The 21,926-nt window shown below is 38.2% G+C and overlaps 1 protein-coding gene across 5 annotated transcripts in view; it reads left to right on the top strand.

Moving 5' to 3' along the window:
- The first annotated feature begins 267 nt into the window (after positions 1–267).
- LOC105473077 (RAN binding protein 3 like) overlaps positions 268–21,926 on the top strand; it is a 52,280-nt gene continuing 30,621 nt past the window's right edge. For 4 of the 5 annotated variants that reach the window (XM_011726698.3, XM_011726697.3, XM_011726700.3 and 1 more), the window contains exon 1: positions 284–879. In XM_011726698.3, coding sequence (XP_011725000.2) covers positions 789–879 — 91 coding nt within the window. In that variant the 5' untranslated portion in view covers positions 284–788. Of the gene's footprint in view, positions 880–21,926 lie in introns of all 5 variants that reach the window. The other variant, XM_011726696.3, reaches the window with a different exon arrangement.

Genomic DNA, 21,926 nt, shown 5'->3' on the forward strand with positions numbered 1-21,926 from the left:
TACATTTCCATGAGCTCATTACCAGTTCCATTTATACCTTTTAGATTTCACGTGTACAAATGAATGTCCTTGCAGTATAAACTCCTGCTTTCAGCTTGCATTTTAATTACAAACAAAGTAGCAGAAATCAGGTACTCAGTTACTGTAACATAATGGCAGGGCATCTTTAGAATCTGTGCTTTGGTCACTATTATTCAAAGCAGCTCCAATGCCCGTCTTGCCTGCCTCTTTATGCTAATCATCCTAGCCCACTTTGCTCCTCCTCCTTCCAGCCTCCCTTAAAGAACTGTGCACTTTCAGCTGTCACCGAGGGTAACTCAGATTAGGCTTAGAAATCACTTGACTTAACTCAGCAGCACTTTGTTTTTTCTTTGTGTATGTATTACTTTAGCAGTCTTCTTTAAATACCAGAGGCATTGGATTTCATGTCGGTAAAAGGAATTTAAAAATGCCAAAACTGTAATCTATTAGAAATAGTTAATTTGTAGAATTTTACTCTATAAGGGGGTTTAGTTTCAATTCATTTTGAAATGAAAGAATAATTAAGTTGTATTTTTAGCCAAATGAATTGGCATCTTTAGGAGAAGTAACATTGGTCATTATTTATTTCAAGAATCATGACTGGAAAAAGCTTGGAAGTTTAGTAGAGGAGTATATGTTGTACATGCAAAGACAAGATCTGTATGAATCTATGTATTTCTGGGTGTCTGGTGAAGGCCATTTTAGGTGACTGGCCAAGCGAAGGAGTGCTCTAGTGATCCTTGAGTCACAGCCATACTGCTAGGACCATGACTACCATACCAAGAAAAGGCAGCAGCCACCTGCTTGGCAGTTTGCACACCTGTCAACTGAAGCTGCAGGAGGACCGGCAACAGCAAGGTAAGTCAGTCCAGCTCATGAGTTGCATGTTCTGTGATCTTCTGTGCATTTGCATTCCCAGAAGAATGGTGGGCTGGTGAAGGACCCAGGGAAGCTCTGACATAATAGTGATGCATAAGGGTGGGTTAACTTGGATTCACTATTGATTTTTAAAGGACTATGGAAGACTGTCAAAAATGCATATTCCTTGGAGCTGTCATTCAGAAACTTATATTCTTAAACTTCTAGCCACTGTCAGTTTTTTAGAGTATGAGAGATTTTGTCTAATTCAAAACACCCATCTGGGCAAGGCTGAGTCAGCTACAAGGGGGATTCAGCTGACAGTAGCTTTAAGTTAGCCTGGAGCTTTCTCTACCATCCTACCACTAGTGGGACACTTTTTTCACTTTGTTTAAGCCTAATTTTGTCTGGATCTCTGGCTCATTCATTGTGGGAAAAATAAACATATTCTTGACTCTTTCCTTTTTATGGTCTAGGGACAGCTGGATACAGTCAGGGAAAAGTGTCATGTTTCACTCGCTGGGCACTCATTCAAACTAAACTATCTACCTCCCAGCCATTTTCCCCATCAGTCTTTTTAAATTTTCAAATCCACTCCCCAGCCAGCTGAGTTAGTTCAAATGGTTGACATGAATAGACAAGATGATCCCTCCAATTCACTCTGACAGGGACAGCAAATGACACTTGTGGGAAAGGCTGGGTCTCTTATGGATGACATCATCACTCCACAGAGGTTAAGGATTCACCAGACACTTCTAACTTCTCTTCAATAACCTAAGATAGACCTTTTTATGTGTGGATCTAGGCAATGAGCTCTTTAATTATTTTTCTATAGACACAGTTTCAGATTTCAGTGGTGTGGAGAGTGCTGGCTAAAGGGCCAAAACCTCCCATTTCCAAGATGGAATCTGTGTGCCAACAGTCACATGAATGTGTCAGGCCACCTCTCTGTGTCGGTTCCTGGAGCTGTATAACGTGACTTCATGCTCTACAAGGCTTAGCATAGTGTGGGCAGAAAATACTTTGTGGTAAATGAAAACCATGTGAACTTTTTAGACCACGCTTTACTACTAGGGCTCAAATAAATTTTGAACCAAGTACCCTAGAACGTAAAGTCCTGGAATGTGTCAGGGCTAAGGCATAGCACTGTAAAATGCTCTTGCTTCTCTGTTGGTAGACAATTCTAGTTTATCAGGGGTTTTGTTTTCTGTTGACTTTGTTTGAAATGTTCAAGTGACTTCCCCCCACTTCAACTGCTAATATAATATTTTTAATAGAAAATTTGGTGGGCATGAGCCTAAAGAAGATGATAGGAAGTCTCCTGTAACCCCACCACCCAAAGATAATAGATATTAACATTTTAATGTGTAAACTTTTAGACTCTTCTTCTATGCATATGTATGAATTCTTCTTTTGCTTGATTTTTAAACAACATGGACTTGTTCTGGATACTTTTGTAAACAGTGTTTTGTAAACTGCTTTTTAATTTAATGACAGAGGATGAACAAATTTCCAGGTCATTAAATATTCTTCTACAACCTTATTTTTAACCGTTGCACACTGTTCCTTTATATGGATGTAGCAAAATTCCCTTAGACAATTCTCTACTGTTAGACATATTAGTTATTTCTAATATTTTAACTATTATAATTAACACTGGGCTGCACCTAAACTAACGAATAGATCTTTGCACTGATATGGGATTATTTTCTTGGCATAAATTCATAGAGGTGAAATTGTGGAGTCAAAGGATTATACATTCTTAAAAATTGTTTTTGGCCAAATGACCCTCCTATCAACAGTGTTGGAGTATGTTCTCAGTAATACTATTATTTTTTAAATTTCTTCTCAATTTCATAAGTGAAAAATAATGCCCCACTGTTGTTTTAATTTAAGGCAGGCAATCCTGAAGATCTCTCCTTTACTGGCTGTATTAATCAAAGTTCTCCAGAGGGACATAACTAATAGGATATATATATATATATGTATATATATGTGTGTATATGTGTGTGTGTGTGTATATGTGTGTGTGTGTATATATATGTGTGTGCGTGTGTATGTATATAAAGGGGAGTTTATTAAGTATTAACTTACACAATCACAAGGTCCCACAATAGGCTGTCTGCAAACTGAGGAGCAAGGAGAGCCAGTCCGACTCCCAAAACTGAAGAACTTGGAGTCTGATGTTCAAGGGCAAATAGCATGGGAGAAAGATGTAGGCTGGGAGGCTAGGCCAGTCACCTTTTCACGTTTTTTTGCCTGCTTTGTATTTGCTGGCAGCTGATTAGATTGTGCCCACTAGATTAAGGGTGGATCTCACTCAAATGTTAATCTCTTTTGGCAACACCCCTACAGACACACCCAGGATCAATACTTTGTATCCTTCAATCCAATCAAGTTGACAGTCAGCATTAACCATCACACTGCAATATCCAGAGAAGCCTGAAAATAATCACTATGATGACATACTTCCCAAAATACCCACAAGACTGGTCTTCTTTCTCAGACTTAGCTTTTTGCCTAGAATGTTTTGAAAGCAACCATATTCTTCCACACCCGAGTCTCAAAATATCTGCCCACATAAGCCACAGTCCATAAAGTTGTGAAGCATGCTAATGCGGTCCAGACTGGCCATTGACTGCTACAAGAAATGTCATCTAGTGATTTGAGCTGACAAGTGACACTGGGTAGTATTTGCTGTGTTGCTAAATAGCATTCCAGTTACTGTCCTTGAGTTAGAGAGTGAGGTCTGGCTTTATTCATGGAATCATCCTGGGTTCATGGCTTTGGCCTTTCTCCAGCCAGCCTAAGGTTCTACCTCTATTATTGAGCATATAGACTATGATTAATTGACATTTGACACTTCTGTAGGCGTGACTAGCTTCAACACATACACGTTTTCTTTTCTTTTCTTTTCTTTTTTAAGATGGAGTCTTGCTCTGTCGCCCAGGCTGGAGTACAGTGGTGCACGATCTTGGCTCACTGCAACCTCCGCCTCCCGGGTTCAAGTGACTCTTCTGCCTCAGCCTCCTGAGTAGCTGGGACTACAGGCACACTCCACCATGCCCGGCTAATTTTTGTATTTTTAGTACAGACAGGGTTTCACCATATTGGCCAGGCTGGTCTCGAACTCCTGACCTTGTGATTCACCCACCTTGGCCTCCCAAAGTGTTGGGATTACAGGCATAAGCCACTGCACCAGCCTCAACACATACATATTTTATTTTCTAACCCCCATGCCATATGCTAAAATGCTTAGTGTTAACTCCCCAGTATTTAACTCCTTCCACCTAGTCACTCACAAAAGTGTAATTTTGAAGTGATTATATAGATAAAAGTCACTTATTCTTCAGTAGTTATCTGGGCAACAACAATGTGCAAAGTGTTATGCTAGATGCTGAACATGCAAATTGAACTACGTCAACTAAGCCATGGTTTCCTGTCCACATGGAGTTTACTATGACAACAAATGCTCTATCAGTCCAGAACACAAGTCCAGGAGGCTCATCTCCCAACTTGTTGCTATCTTCTAGCTTCTCCTGTGATATTTTGAATCCATTTATCTCTAATATTGACTCTATGACCACATTTGTAAATGTTAATTTACTTGTCTACACAGCCTCAGCAACGCTCATTACATATTACATGTACTAGGCAGACAACCATCCTTATGTGTTATGGTGCTTTAAAATTTACAAATGGTCTCATATACATTATCTCATTAATTTTTACAACAACCAGATGAAATAGTGTAGTCAAGCTTCTTCAGGGAAACAGAACCAATTGGATGTGTGTGTGCGTGTGTGTGTGTGTAGAGTTGACTCTTGAACACCACAAATTTGAACTGTTCAGATCCACTTTTATGTGGATTTTCTTCCTTTGCCACCCTTGAGACAGCAAGATCAGCCCCTCCTCTTCCTTCCCCTCCTCAGCCTACTCAACATGAAGACAATGATGAAGACCTTTATGACAATCCACTTCCACTTAATAAACAGTAAATATATTTTCTTTTCCTTATGGTTTTCTTAGTAACATTTTTCTCTAGCTTATTTTATTGTAAGAATACAGTATATAACACATATACAAAATATGTATTAATCGACTGTCTTATGTTATTGATAAGGATTCTGGTCACCAGTAGGCTATTAATAATTAAGTTTGGGAAGCATCAAAACTTATATGCAAAATTTTAACGAGAGAGAATAGAAAGAGAGAAGAGAGACAGAGTGAGAGAGTGGGGGATTTATTTTAAGAAATTCACTCCCACAACTATGGAGGTTGGCAAGTTCAAAGTGCAGTGTAGACTGACAGGCTGGAGACCCAAGTGAAGAGTTAATTCTGCAGTTGAGTCCGTTCTTGGTTGCTCTGGGGAAGTCAGTCTTTTGTTCTATTCAGGCCTTTGACTGATTAGATGAGATTCACCCACTAATGAAGGACAATCTGCTTGAGTCAAAGTCTACTAGTTTAAGTGTAAACCTCATCCAAAAACATCCTCACAGAAACATCCAGAATGTTGACAAAATATCTGGGTATCATGGAACAGCCAAGCTGACACATAAAACTAATAATCACAGGCAAGTATTGTTATCCTCATTTATAAAGATGTGGAAACTGTGAATCTTCAAGGTCAAGATGACTTTTCCAAAGTTACAGTTATTTAGAGCTGCTTTCAATGTACTTTCTGTTACATACAGCTGTCTCATAAAATCTATGATTTCTAGTATTACAATGTTTAATTTTTAAAATTGATCTATACTAGAGAAACTCTCCATGGATAACCAAGACATTTTTGAATGCCTCATGATTTTCTTTGTGTCTTCTGACACCAATTCTCTGAGTGTCCTACAATTCAATTCTGACACTACCCAGAATTAGTGAAGACCCACAAATGAAGGACTTAGTCTCACAAGACTGCCCCATTTCAGATTCCAACAATGATTTTCAGCTGTCCCCAAGCAACCTGTACTTCTGTCAGGACAATTACAAATTAAAGACTTCCCACAACCCCTCAGATTTGATAATTCACTAGAACAACTCACAGAATTGAGGAAAGCTCTGCACTTTCAATTTCCATTTTATTATAAGGGATACAAATGGTCAGCCAATTGAAGAGGTACATGTGAGGAGGACTGGAAGGGTCATGAGCACAGGAGCCTCTGCTTCCACAGAGTCAGGGTGTACCACCCTCTTAGTATCAGGAAGCTCCCCTCAGCATGGTGTCCAGGGTTTTTAATGAGGTTTCATTATGTAGGCATGATTGATTAAATAATTGGCCATATGATTGAACTTAATCTCCAGTTCTTCTCTCCTCCTAGGAGGTTAGGGGAATGGGGTGGGTTCGAAATTTCCAATCTCTAATCACATTTGGTCTTTTTGGTGTGACAGCTCCTTCCTTGGAACTATGTAAGGACTCCTTAGATAGTCCCATAATAAGCCTTCCTAATAGATTGCACTAGGAAATAATAAATAAATAAATTTAATGGTTGAAACTTCATTTTCCCACTTCACACCTATTAGGATGGCTACTATTCGTAAAACAAACAAAAAAAAACAAAACAGGAAATAACAAATGTTGGTGAGAATGTGGAGAAATCAAAACCTCGTGCACTGTTGGAGGAGACAAAATAGTGCAGTTGCTGTGAAAAGCACTATGGCAATGTATTAGTCTGTTCTCATGCTGCTATAAAGAATTGCCTGAAGCTGGGTAGTTTATAAAGGAAACAGGTTTAATTGACTCACAGCTCCACAGGGCTGGGAAGGCCTCAGGAAACTTACAATCATGGCAGAAGGAGGAAAGCAAACACATCCTTCTTCACATAGTGGCAGGAAGGAGAAGTGATGAGCAAAGAGGGAAAAGCCCCTTAAGCATCAGATCTCATGAGAACTCACTGGCTATCATGAGAACAGCATGGAGGTAATGGCCCCCAATGATTCAGTTACCTCCCACTGGGTCCCTCCCTTGACATGTGGGGATTATGGGAACTACAATTCAAGATGAGATTTGGGTGGGGACTCAGCCAAACCATATCACGCAGCTCCTCAAAAAATTAACAAATAGAATTACCATGTTATCCTGCAATTTTACTTCTGGATAAAATCCTAAGTGAAGTAAAAGCAGGGATTCAAACAGATACTTGTGCACCTATGCTCATGGTAGTATTATTCACAATAGCCAAAAGATGGAAACAAACAAATCTCCATTGACGAATGAATGGATCAACAAAATATGGTGTGTGTATATATATAGACACACACTATATACATGTATACACTATATATATACACACACACACTATACATGTATATATAATCAAATAATTTTCAGCCTTAAAAATGAAGGAAATTCTGACACACGCTACAACATGGATAAACCTGAGGACATCAAGTTAAATGAAATAAGCCAGTTACAAAAAGATAAATACTGTCTGATTCCACTTACATGAGGTATCTAAAGTAGTCAAATTTAGAGAGACAGAAAGTAGAATGGTGCTTTTAGGGTTTTGGGGCCGAAAAGATTGAGGATATGTTGTTTAAGGGTACAGAGTTTCAGTTTTGCAAGATGAAAAGAGTTCTGGAGATTGGTTATACAAACATGTGAATACAGTTCACACGACTGAACTGTACACTTACAAATAGTTAAAATGATAAATTTTGTGGTAAGTATATTTTACCACTGGAAAAAAAAGCCAGATCGGGCACAGTGGCTCATGCCTGTAATCCCAGCACTTTGGGAGGCCGAGGCAGGTGGATCATGAGGTCAGGAGATTGAGAACATCCTGGCCAACATGGTGAAACCCTGTCTCTACTAAAAATACAAAAAAAAAAAAAAAAAAAAAAGAAAAAAAAATTAGCTGATCATGGTGGCATGTGCCTGTAGCCTCAGCTACTCAGGAGGCTGAGGCAGGAGAATCACTTGAACCTGGGAGGCAGAGGTTTCAGTGAGCCGAGATTGTGCCCTGCACTCCAGCCTAGGCAACAGAGTGAGACTCTGTCTCAAAAAAGAAAAAAAAAAATGCCATGGTTGTCCAAGGCCATCCCTAATTACACTTTTGAAGTTGGACTTAACAAAAACAAATTCCAAAAAAACCTTTATTTTTCCATTCCTAAAAACAAAGTCATGAGAAAGTAGTCTGCTCCTCCATGATTCCCCAAAGCTACTTCCTTTCAAAATATTAATAAAATTAATAAACCCCTACCTAGATTAATCAATAAAAAGAGACATGGCCGGGCGCGTTGGCTCACACCTGTAATCTCAGCATTTTGGGAGACTGAGGTGGGGGGAGGACAGGAGTTCAAGACCTGCCTGGCCAATGGTGAAACCCCATCTCTACTAAAGATACAAAAATTAGCCAGGTGTGGTGGCATGCACCTGTGATCCCAGCTACTCAGGAGACTGAGGCACGAGAATTCCTTGAACCGGAGGTAAATGTTGTAGTGAGTCAAGATCGCGTCACTGCACTGCACATGTGCGATGGCGTGAGACTTTATGTAAAAAAAAAAAAGAGAGAGAGAAAGAGAGAGAAACCATCAGTATCAGGAATGATGTATAGGGTGTCACTACAGATATTAAAAGGATTATAATGGAGTGTTATGAATACCTTTGTGCCAGAAAGATGCAGAGGAACATAAAATTCAACACCAACTGATACAAAAACTCAAGGGATTTGGAATAGAGCAACTTCCTCAACCTGATGAAAAACATTTACAAGAAACCCAGCAGCTAACACTACTCAATGTAGAAGATTGCGCATTTTCCTCCTAAGATTAGGAAAAATAAACAGAGATGTCCATTATCATTATTTCTATTCAACAGTGTACTGGAGATCCCAGCCAGCATATTACATTAAGAAAAAGAAATAAAAGGCTTACATATTGGAAACAAAGAGGTAAAACTGTCTTTTTTTGCAGATGATTAATGGTGTTTGTGGAAAAATCCTGAGAAATCTATCAAAAAATGCTAGAACTAATAAACGCATTTACTAAGGTAACAGGCTACAAAGTCAACATACAAAAAATATTGCATTTCTATATATTAGTTGAGAACAAGTGGAAATTAAAAATATTAGAGTACTTATTTAATAGCATAAAAAGGAAATAGTTATGGATTAATTTAACAAAATATGTGCAGGACTTGTACACTTAAACATTGCAGTGTGAAGCTGAAGAAGATTGAATTATAAGAAGAGATACATCCCAAATTCCTGAATTGGAATGCTCAATATTAAGATGTCAATTTTCCTCAACTTGACCATCTCAATAAAAATTACAGCAGATTTTTTGTCTTGAAATTGACAAACTGATTTTAAAAGTATAAGGGAATGTTAAGGACCTAGAATAACTAAGTCAATCTTGAAAAAGAGAACAAAGTTGACAACTACACTTTTGGATTTCAGGTTATAATAAATCAAGATGATATAATATCAGTGTAAGGATACAAAAATCTATTATTGGAACAGAATATAAAGTCCAGAAATTGATCTATTAGTACATTGTCAATTGGTTTTTGACAAAGGTATCAAGATAATTCAAAGGGAGAAGAGATAGTCTTCTCTGTAAGAATCCTGGAACAAATGGTGAAAAATATTTCTGAAAATGAACCACAATACCTACCTCACACAAAAATTAGTTTCAGATAGAATATGACTGAAATACAAAAGCTAAATGTATAAAGCTTCTAGAAGAAATGTAGGAAAATACCTTCACCGTCAAAAAGGCAGCTTTTTAGACAGACAAAAAAGCACTGACCATAAAAAATAGATAAGTTAGACTATCAATATTAAACATATCTGTTCTTCAAAAGATACCACTAAGAAAAGAAAAGACTGGGAGAAAAATGTCAAATATATATTTGAAAAAGAACTTTCAATCAGAATATGTTAAAAACTCTTACAACTCATGATAAACAATTTGGTTAAAAAATGGGCAAATGATCTGGCAAACACTTCAAAAAGAAAGTATATAAATGGCCAAAAGCACATCAAAAGATGTTCAATGCTGTCAGTTATCAGGGAAATCCAAAATAAAACCACCATGAAATGTCACTTCACATCCACTAGAATGGCTAAAATTTTAAATGCTGATAACATGATGCTTGGAGAGGATGTGAAACAACCAGAACTCACTCATTGCTGGGAAGTGATAAAAACCACTTTGGAAAACGATTTGGCAGTTTCTTAAATAATTAAACCCACAAGTACCCTGTGATCCAACAGTTCCATATTTAGGTGTTCCATAACAGTTCCAAGAAAAATAAAAATATAACCACAAAAGCCTTGCACAAGAATGTTTGTAGTAGATTTTATTCATATGAGCTCCAGAATGTGAATAACCCAAAACTGTTTATAAGCAAGTAAATTGGTAAGCAAATTGTGGTATATTGACACACTGGAATACTACTCAGTAGTAAAAAGAAATGAATTACTGATACATGTAACCATGTAGGTGAATCTCAGAAATGTTATAGTTAGTGAAAATAAGGCAGACACAAAAGAGTACTTACTTCTACAGGCAAAATTAGGCCATGGTGATAGACAGCAGAACAGTTGTTGCCCAGAGAGGAGAACTGGAACAGGACACAAAGAACACACTAGGGCAATAAATATGTTTTATATCTTGATAGGGTTTTGGTTACCTGAGCACATACATTTGTCAAAAATTCATCTGTGTATTTTATTCTATGTAATTTAGGCCTCATTTTCCAAAATGTGAGACTGCCTAGGAGGCCTCAGACTCCAAATTTTCCTCTAGGCCTCTACTAGTAATTCCATAGAATAGTGAAGAGACTGAAATATCTCAATGAATTTGAATAATTTGCCGAAGAACATAACTGTGTCTTACTGGCAGAGTACCCACAGCTCAGGAAATATCACACCTTCGAGAGAAAATGTTAGTATAACCTTAGTCAGGTTTAATAATAGTGGTATTTTATTGTTGCTTTTATTCCTAAAGCTTAGAAATTCTCTATTAATAACATAGCAAAAATTAGCTAATCAATGAAATTAGCAAAGGATAAATTGAGATATAATAAAAAGAACTATCTAATACCTAGGGCGAGACACTAACTCTTTTTGTCAAGCATCTGTCTTTCCATTATTGAACATCCTTTAGAACCAATGATTTATCTTAATTTTCTTTAGAATTTAATGTTGTTATTGTTTTAAAGCCATGACTGACTCATCAGTTATCCTTTAATAAACACCTAAAATGGACTACTTCATGAATATTTTTTCACTCCATCTCTACTTCATCTTGTTTGCAGTTATATAGCACTTCATTTATTTTATTTAACAAATACTTAGTGGCTGCCATTTATCAGGCACTGTTCTAGACTCTAGTGAACAAAGCAAACAAAAAATCCTGCCCACAAGGAGCTTATTTTCTGAGAGGCAGAAAGGCAAACAATAAAGAAGATAAATGAGCAAAATATATAGTGCAAACAGGGGTCCATGGCCTGTTAGAAACCGGGTCACACAGCAGGAGGTAAGCAGGGCATGAGCGAGCAGTACCACCTGAGCTCCGCCTCCTGTCAGATCAATACACATTACAGTTTCACTGGAGCATGAACCCTATTGTGAACTGTGTATGTGAGCGATCTAGGTTGTGTGCTCTTTGTGAGAATCTAATGTCTGATGATCTGAGGTGGGGCAGTTTCATCCCCAAAACATCCCTGCCCACCTTCCCACCATCTTTGGAAAAATTGTCTTCCGGTCCCTTGGGCCAAAAAGGTTGGGGATCAACAGTGTAAATGATAATAATGAAGATAGGAATTATGGAAAAAAATTAAGCAGGCAGAATAGAGTGTCATAATGGAGGTCTGATTTAAGCAGGGTGCTCAGGCAAGACCTCATTAAGAAGGTGAATTTGAGTAAAGACCTGTAAGAGGTGAGGGAGTCAGTCGTGCCACATCTGGTGGAAGAACAGTCCAGGTAGAATAAAGAGTAAGTACAAAGACTCTGAGTTTTAGAAATTACACTTGGCCTACATTTGTTCTGTCATGGTTATTTCATTTCAGTTACAGCAAAAATAATATCACAGTTATCTAGGTTAGTGATTCTCAAACTTTAGCATCACCTGCAGAATCACCTGGAGAGCTTATTAAAACGTAATTGCTGGGTCCCACTATGATTTTCTGATTCAGAAGTTCTGAGGGGATTGGAGGGAAGGAGTCAAGAATTTTCATTTCTAACAAGTTCTCAGAGAAATGCCATCATTGCTGCAGTTGCAGCGATCACACTTTAAGGACGACTGTGTTGGAGGGACAAAAGGAGGCCAGTATAATCAAGTTAGCTTAAGCAGTGAGTGTTAGGAAGTGATTGAGAGATAAGGGAGACACAAGAGGAAAGAGCAGTTAGATAGTCATGTCTGCCCTGGTAAGCTCTTTGGTTTTGACTGTGAGAGAAATGGGAAATATTACATGCCAACTTGAGTTAATTTGATCATTTACATCTTTCAGGTTCTTTTGGGGAGCGGGATGCAGTAAAAGTAAGCTATTCCTCCCAACCTCAATACCATGTTAAAATAAAGAAAATCTTAGGCTAAATTCTTTCAAATTGACAGATATTTACTAAACAAACATTAATTAGCAAACAAGCATAAAAGACTGCATATGATGTCCCAAACTTTTTGTTCCTTAGGTAATCTGATTATATCCTGCCTAAAAGGTTTGCTCAGACAAAACGACATTCTCCAGGCAGTATTCTGTGCAGTCAGCCAGTAACCAAGAATGATCCTGCTCATTAATGGACACTGGGACCTTTCAATATAAAGCTTTGGGCTTCATTCTTAAAAGTACAGGCTACAGGTCTTGCCAGATTCTTCTGTCCAGGTTGTGTAAGACTAGCAAGCGTCCTTAAAATATTTCAGGTAATCCAAGGTCTTGAATGCCATTAATTTCACCAATGAAAATTCATTTCTGATGTTGATGATGCTAAATCTCAAAGGCTCGGATATTGATTGAGATGGAAAGATGACAACCTTGTAATGAGAAGCCTATGGATGTGGGTTTCCTGGTGCTAGCAACCACACCTGAGGTACAAATTCCCCACTAGGTCAATAGATATCACTTCAGGTGGTATAATTTAATCTAACATTCACATACAAATAATGCTATCTTTGCTGGTGTCTTCTAAAGTCAATTACAACTGTGACAACAAGAAGCAGCGCTTCTCTACACTTTTACACAATAAGGCATATGTTAAAAATGATACAGCACTTTGAGGTAAATTCAGGAGGCTGACCCTGTGGGATGAAGGGCCAAGATCCTGGCACACATGTAGCCTGTACACTAGTGTGCTCCACACATGAAGTAAGATCTGGCAAGAGCAAATATTTGAACCCTTATTGATACTCTGTTACGGAAGGCCATCTACTGAGGATGCTCTAAACACTTTAGATGATAAGTTCCATTAGGGGACCTACAAAATCACTTTCAAAACTGAGATACTCAGATTTGCCAAGAATTATTCTTCTGTGGTAATGCTGCCTCGGCTGTGTTGTACAAGTTATTTGAGAGCAGAAAAATGGATTCATACCCTAGACCATAACACAGTGCTAACATGTCACTTACAAACAAATCACATTTATGAAGTGCTTGCTACATGCCAGAAACTGTGTTTCAGTACTTTTGATGTATTAGCTGACTTCTTTGTGAAAGTCCCAGGAAGTCTCACAGCTGGGGTCTTCAGCCAAGCTCCTAATCCAAGATCCGGACTCCAGAGACTGCTTTCACTCACGCTCACTGTCTCTTAAGCTGGTATAAAACAGATGTTCAGCTAAGTACCTGAGAAGGGCTTGGATGATGGCTGGCCCTTGAACTCAATTTGTGGTTCAGTTGTTTAGAATAGGTTGCTATTAAATCACTGGTTAATTTATATATGAATTACCAACTACATCCAACTGTCTCCCATAAGGGTATATTTGACTGAAAAAGAAACAGTTGTAAAAATGCTGATGTACCAGTGCACTCCTGGCAGCTCAGAGCAAGTGGCTTACTGATTAGGCTAGCAGTTTTTGCTTAACTTTAAATAGCTGCATAGCCCCTATGTCCCACACTGCATGAAGTGCGAAAGATAGCAATGTACCATTTTTGGAACCGGACTGACACAGCCTTGGAGAGCAGTTTGGGTTTTTGACAAAATAAAGAGGCAGTAGGCAAAAACTCAAATTAAAAAGGGGCTAAATAATAGTCATTATTATAATTCACTTTTTATTTAAACTGGGACTTTATTTCAAGTGTGGCTCAACTATTACATTAAATCATTAACTTGACTTAAAATTTTAATCAACATTTAGGGAAGGTAAGTTTCACACTGGAGTTGCTTTTTAATGAAGTCTGTTGGCAAATCTAGCAAAATATTCAAAAGACAGGATTTAAAATGCAGTAAATACCTGTATTCATTAAAAAGCTGCATTCGGTGGCTCACGCCTGTAATCCCAGCACTTTGGGAGGCTGAGGCGGGTGGATCACAAGGTCAGGAGATCAAGACCACAGTGAAACCCCGTCTCTACTAAAAATACAAAAAATTAGCCGGGGGCGGTGGCGGGCGCCTGTAGTCCCAGCTACTCAGGAGGCTGAGGCAGGAGAATGGCGTAAACCCGGGAGGCAGAGCTTGCAGTGAGCTGAGATCAGGCCACCGCACTCCAGCCTGGGCGACAGAGCGAGACTCCATCTCAAAAAAAAAAAAAAAAACCTGCATTCCTTCTATCCAGTGATCACATACCTCACACCCTGTGGATGGCAATAAACAAAAGGTCATAGGAATAAGGTCTAGACTTTTAGCAAGGGATGCTGGTGTGAAGGTATTTGATACTAACTAAAGCCACATCAAAAGAACATAAAATATATGTCTGTGAGTTGATTCGGAAGGAGAACAGGGCTTAAAATGGGAAGTGACCTACTTGGGAGGCTGAGGCAGGAGAATCACTTGAATCCGGAGGTAGAGGTTGTGGTGAGCTGAGATCGTGCCATTGCACCCCAGCCTGGGCAACAACAGTGAAACTCCATCTCAAAAAATAAAGGAAGTGAGGAGAGGGAACCCAACCTATATACTCAAACAGGAGAGATAAAGAAGAGATTTTTAAGCATGACCTGTATCATGGCAGGACAGGCTTCAGGTCCTGAAAGAACTCAATGCTAATGAGATTCAAATTCCTTTCCCTCATCAGATTCAGAGAAACTCTCAGACTTGCAGCAACTACAGCTCAGTAACATCGTCATTTCTCTGGAGTGGGGCTCCATCTAGATGTAAAAACCATATTTCAGACTTTTATAATGACCTGTTTAAGGAATTGTTCTAATAAAAGGAAGGATATTGCTATCGAAAGAATAAGAGTAAAGTGAGAAGAAAGTCTGTGAATGCTGAAAATGGATTATTTTGGTCTATGATTGACTATTAAACTTTACTTGTCTGCAGAGACATGAAGTGGCAGATAAAGATGTGTGTGTGTGTGTGTGTGTGTGTGTGTGTGTGTATTTTTATATACAGAGTATAGGCAAGACACATACCAGAACCACAGATTATGAGGTTCTGTTTATTTAACAAGACAAACTTTTGTTATAAAAGCTTCATTTTCAAATACGGATTAAAGTTTTTTTTTTGTGTGTGTGTTTTTAACGTTTTTCGTTTTAAAAACTGAGTAAGGTTAAATTAATGTGCTGGGCGTGGCGGCTCATGCCTGTAATCCCAGCACTTTGGAAAGCCGAGGCGGGCGGATCACCTGAGGTCAAGAGTTCAAGACCAGCCTGGACAACATGGTAAAATCCCATCTCTACTAAAAATACAAAAATTAGCCAGGCCTGGTGGCACATGCCTGTAATCCCAGCTACTCAGGAGGCTGAGGCACGAGAATTACTTGAACTCAGGAGGCAGAGGTTGTAGTGAGCCAACTGAGCTAGCCAGGTATCCTCAGGAATACATAAATTAAAAGGATTGTTTTCAGTTTTTCTGGGAATTTTTCAAGTCATATAAATTTTAAAAGTAACAACTTTTCTCTGCTAATTTTTATTAGCCTGGTGAATAAAACGTTTCTGGTCAGTGTACAAATTACTACCTGGCCTTTACTTCCTCCAAACTAGTTCTGATATGGTGCAATAATATATATCCCTGCAGAACCATCTGCCACAGGCATCATGTTATTCCTGCTACCTTTCTATGCCTGAGGGCCAGGAGGGCAGTTCAGCCCTCAAACGCAAGGAGAAGAGGAACAATGGGTCTCCTGGGGGTTCCCTAGAGGAGAATGGGGACCAGTCCCCTCCTGGGTTGGTCGGGCTTTGGATGGCAGCTCAGCTCCTTCTTCCTGACTAGACTGCCAAAGCCTTGTTTCCCATGGAATAACATCCACTTATTCCTGTGGAAATGGAGAAACAAGGAGCTTTTTCTTCTATGTGCTCAAAGGCTCAAGACAAAGAGGAATAAGTTTAAAGAAAAGAGTTTTAGAATTGGAAGAAGCTGGAATCAAGCTTCTCCATCCGGCTTGTGTCCTTGGAATCCATGAAGAAATTTAAAAATAGTATGTTTCTTCACCAAAGGGGAAGAGTTTAAATTTATCTGGACTCAATATATGAAGCTATATTTCAGCTGTATTAACTTATTAGCAGTCTTTTTGAAGAGTGATTTAGTTCTTACTGATATATTTTGTGTCAAAAGTACCTCTTTAATGTTAGCAGTAATGAAAAATCTACTAATTATTATTTAAAATTAACTTTAAGAAGATACCATTTTAGACTTGCGCATGTGCCTGCTCAATGTATATTTTCAACATCCCTTGAAACCTAGACTTTGTTCCCCATTCCCTCAGCAAAGCAGAGAGACCCATTTTTAACATATGGAAGCATTTTCACACTGCGAGTTATTCTGAGTGAAAAATATGTGATTTACAAATGCTGTCAAATTAAATATGTATTTCCAAATGGTATCAGGTTGACCAAGCACATCCTAGGACACATTCTGCAACTTTCTGAGCCCTTGGGCCTAAATAATGAAGTAGTGTAGAGAAAGAGCAAACAGTTCTTTCTGTCATTATCAATCCAGAAGTCCCACATTTGCTGCTAATAAGCATATTCAAGTAAAGATTACAAGTAACTTTGTCACAAAAGGACACAATAGTCTTATTTATAGACAAAGTAACACCTTCAAATTATGCAGAAATGGGTGTGCCCTGTCAAAAGTAACACATTCTTCTGAGTTATTGCTGCCAGTGGCCGAAAAGAAATACTTATATGGAGATTTTACATTGCTAGGATCACTATGCCATTTGCCTGCAGACATTCTTGATCAAATCTCTTTAGAGTCAGAATATGCACAAATAATGGCAAGAATAACCGAAGCATCTTGCAGCGTTTTATAGACGGCAAAATTGAAGTGCAGGAAGACTCACACAATATAGGATCATGTTCCAACCAGGTTTATACAGAACCATGGAAGGCAGGAAAGAGCCATCACAGACCAGGCATGTCACCTTTCAGAAAAGAAGCTGTAAAATAGTCATTTAACTCACAATGGAAGCCAGGAAGGAAGCTAACTTAGCGAAGAAGATTTGGAGTCAGCTCTCATGTGTTACAGTCTCAGATATCTAAGAATTTTCTGTGTGACCTGAGACGACAGGTCCTGTAATTTTAGAGTCTTAGTTCTCTCATGAGCAAAAGGATTCAATAACTAACTTCTTGAGGATCATATCATGTAATAACAGCACAGCTTACTGAGCATTTCTTACAAGGCAGGCACTGTGCTGAATGTTTTATGTACATGACCTTGCTGAATCGTTACAACTCTGTAAGGGTAGGTCTAATGATCCCCATTTCACAGGTGAGAAAACCTGGGCTCTTGGGGTCAAATGACGTGCTCCAGCTCACACAGTAACTAGAAGAGACAAAATTTTAATCCAGTCTGTTTTTCTCCAAAGCTCAGGTTTTTAAAACCATACCTCTAGTTCCTAGTAGTCATTCTTTTATTTACCAAATATTAATATATTTAAATATGTCTTATAAAGTATGGCACAAATGTAAATTTTTATATTACTCCAGTGCATAAAAGAAGCATCCTTGGTGATCAGCCAGATCTAACTTGTCATAGTACTTCTTAAAGTCATATTCAGTTAAACATTTCAAAAGGCAAAAGAGTAAAGACTAGTCATGACAGGTATATGCATTTCATATAGTAGCTATTATCTTTAAGAAGAGAGAAAAAATAATAATTCAAAGATTAATATTCTGACACTAAAACAATAGTAAAATATAATGGAGCATGCTGTGACAGCCATTGAAAAAGATCTATTAAAAAACAAAGAAAGTCCTTATAAAACCATTCTAGTCCCTGATCACCCCCAAATAAATAGCTCACTGCACGTGATGATCATATCTTTGGGGATCAATTACAAAACATTTTCAAAATATACATACAAATTCAGTTTCTTCAGTCATCACTGTATTTGATTGATAGTGTGATTTGCCTGATGTTCTATACGAAACGATTTAATGAAAATTCTGTTTTTAGGACTCTGTGAACTTCTTCATAAAGACATTAATGAAGTAAACAACTTTAAAAAATGAGAATTTTTTTTTCAATTGAATTATTGCTGCTGCAGATCCCCAGTTTCTTAAACGCAAATGAAATTAAGTCACTGGCTATGGCCCACTACCACATGTGGCTGGATTATAAATGAAGCAGCACAGTTTGGAGTTACGTTTGGGGTGAGAAGTACATTCACCACAAGAGTTTTCAAGGGTTTGGTTCTACTTTCAGAAAGGTAGCAGGTCTGTGTTTGATACAACCTATGAGTCTTCTTGCCTCTTGTTCACATTATATATTTTCTTATCTCTATGTCTTGGTTTTTCAAAATTGTTCGGTGTCTAGATCTAGACCAATGTACAAATCAGTAGAGGAAACAGTTGAGAGTCTTTGGAACTTAAAATGAACGGTTTCCTTGAAGATTATCAGCATGAGAATCAGATGTATTCAGAAAATGAGATGGATTAGACAAAGCTCTGGGTAATAATGGTTGTAATTGGTCATATTGTCAGAGAGTTTTCTCATCTTCTCCAATTTCTTCTTGTGAAATGATTTCCATTCTGAAAAAAACTGCTTTTTTTACCAGCTTGGTATTGATGAGAAAAGAGGAATAACTTTCCTTATTTTTTTTTACATGTTGATTCTTTTTTCTCTAGTGTGTGTTTGTCATAAATGAATATAAACTAAGAAATGTTAGATTTCCTAGAGTTGGCAGTTTATAACTTCATTTCTGATAAAAACTTTAAAGCAGTTAAGAACAAGTACAGTTAAAATTGCAGTTAGATCAAAAGGGGTAAGGGTTCCTACTCTTTTACTTCATATACGCTGGTATAAAGATCTGAACACAAAATTGGTTACATCTTCAACAGGTATGATCAGGGCTGCAATCATTTCAGCAGGATCCATTCATCTTGTGTCTCCAGTTGAGTTAGTGCTTTGTGAATCAGCCTGGAAACTTTCTGTATAAGTTGCCTCTCTTTTCCCCAGAGGCCTGGTTATTTTACCCTGAAATTGGTTCTCATGAAAAGAACCAGAGTGTCCCATTACAGTTAATAATGTCAGGCTGTGGCCCTACCACCTCCTTCTGTAAAGACAGACTTTTTAATCTTTTAGTAGATAGTTTATTGCTTAGTTCATTAAAAATTTTTTTTTTACAGATTTCCCCCACATATGGCTAGAAATAAGTAGAAACAAGTACAGAATGTCTCATGCTTGTGGTTCCTTTGTGAATTGGCACAGGTTCCTTCTTCTTCTGGGGCTACAATTTGCCCCTTCTGTAAACTATCTTAAAAGACTTCAATATAGGTTTGGTTTTTCGTTTGTTCTTTTTTAAAAAATCAAGATTGTGATTCAGACTTTCTGTATCTCCTCTTCCTTGGGTTCCATATAGAGACTGAGATCACCTGCTATGATTTGTCTATTTTTTTTTTCTACAGATAATGTCAGTTTTTACATTTGAAACTTCAGATGTTTCAAATTCTTCTTCAGGAATTTTAGAGCTATGGCAAATGTTTTTGATGTAGTTTATGCTTCCGGCTTAAATTTTTGCTTTGCAGCAATGAACATTTTAATCAATATTCAGTCATCTCAACCAGTGACATTTTCCAAAAAAATTTGTCCATGTAAAGAAGTTAGATCTTAGGCATATCATTAAAACAGAAAGCGAACTTTTGCATGTGAGAAGAAATCATTAATTGCTTCAAGTAGAATATCCGAAGGCTAATTTTAATATCAATATCAGTATTGATATTTCAATATCCTTTACCACAGAGACTTCTTTGCAAGTACTTAGGGTAGCCCTTGACTTCACCTTACATTGAATTGTAGTAATTATAGTATATGGTTTGGATAGTAATTATTTTCACATTAATTGTGAGCATACTCAGAAGATCCCACAGGTTTAGTCATTACTAGTTAGTAGTCACTACTCTACTACTCTAACTAGTGACTACTAGAGTAGTCCAGGAATCTTTACTGCCATTTTCCTAAATTTGATCTCAGTTGACAGAAATCTGAATGTGCTCTAGAGGACTGCTTATCAATATTAGCGTGTCTACAAATCACCTGGGGATCTTATAAAATGTAGCTTCTGACTTAGTAGGGTAGGGTGGAGACTGAGATTCTGCATTTCCAATGAGCTCCCTGTCAATGCTGCTGGTTCGTCTGGACCACACTTGGAGGAGCAAGGATCTCTAAGACTATTTATGGGCCACATCTGAATTTGGAAACTTCCTGATATCAAAAAATAAAAAGAATAAAAAAGATAGGAGAGAAATGAGAAGCAAGCTAGGGGTAAGCATAAGGTAACGAGTGAAAAGAAAAAGAAAGACTTTTGGGGAAGAATGAGGCATTTCCCCCAGAGCTAACAGAGAGTATATGGTTTGGCTGTGTCCCCACCCAAATCTCCTCTTGAATTGTAGCTCCTATAAATCCCATGTGTTGTTCCCAGTGGGAAATTATTGAATCATGGGGACAGTTTCCTTCGTGAGTTGTTCTTGTGGTAGTGAATAAGTCTCATGAGATCTGGTGGTTTTATAAAGGGAAACCCCATTCGCTTGGCTCTCAATTCTCTCTTGTCTGCCTGCATGTAAGACGTGCTTCTCACCTTCCACCATGATTGTGAAGCCTCCCCAGCCACGTGGAAATGTGAGTCCATTTCTTTACAAATTATCCAGTTTTGGGTGTGTCTTTATCTACAGCATGAGAACAGACTAATATAGTGAGTCCATATCACATAAGACAGCAGAGAAGGAGGGAAGTGAATCTAACTTTTATTCAGTGTCTCCTATGCAGCCTGTATCCTGACATATTGCTACATGTTTATATATGAGTGGATAGATAGATGTCTACATCTGAATATATGGAGAGATGTATGCATACATGGAGGATGGATGACTAGACAGATACAGATAGATATTCTGCTTTGTTTCAAAAGCTTAGAGAAGTTGTAGGTGTTCTTGCATCCATATACTGCTTAAATCCTCATAATAGCTCACACACACACACACACACACACACACACACACACATATATACAGAGAGAGAGAGAGAGATGAAAAAGCTGAGGCTCAAGTCCTTTATTTAAAAACACAGCTCTAGGACCATCTAACTTCCAAGCTCTAAAATCCATGCTTTGACAAGCCAGAGAACCAGACACGGTGAAGAATGATGAGAAGACAGGGACATAAGGAAAATACTGGGGACTGGGGTGAGACAGTGCACAAGGAGCAGAAACTAGAGAAGAGGATGTGGAAGAGACATGTGGAAAGGTCCAGGAAGAAAGGGAGAAGAAAATGCAGGGACTGCCAGGGCTACAGTTCAAGTGGATAATTCCAGTCCTGGTAGCAATTAGAGCTGACCTATTTGGCAGTGCCTGCCCCTCTGCAGGGGTTTGTTGCCACTTTCTTTCCTGCCAAGATTGTTTACACAACCTTTTTTAGCCCTGGCTAGAGTAGCCTGGTTCTATCCAGCATGGAGAATTTGGTTTCTATTGCAGGAAGTCAGGGACCCCTAACAGAGGGACTGGCTGAAGCCATGGCAGAA

The sequence above is a fragment of the Macaca nemestrina genome, chromosome 6, assembly GCF_043159975.1.
Source record: "Macaca nemestrina isolate mMacNem1 chromosome 6, mMacNem.hap1, whole genome shotgun sequence".
Lineage (NCBI taxonomy): Eukaryota > Metazoa > Chordata > Mammalia > Primates > Cercopithecidae > Macaca > Macaca nemestrina.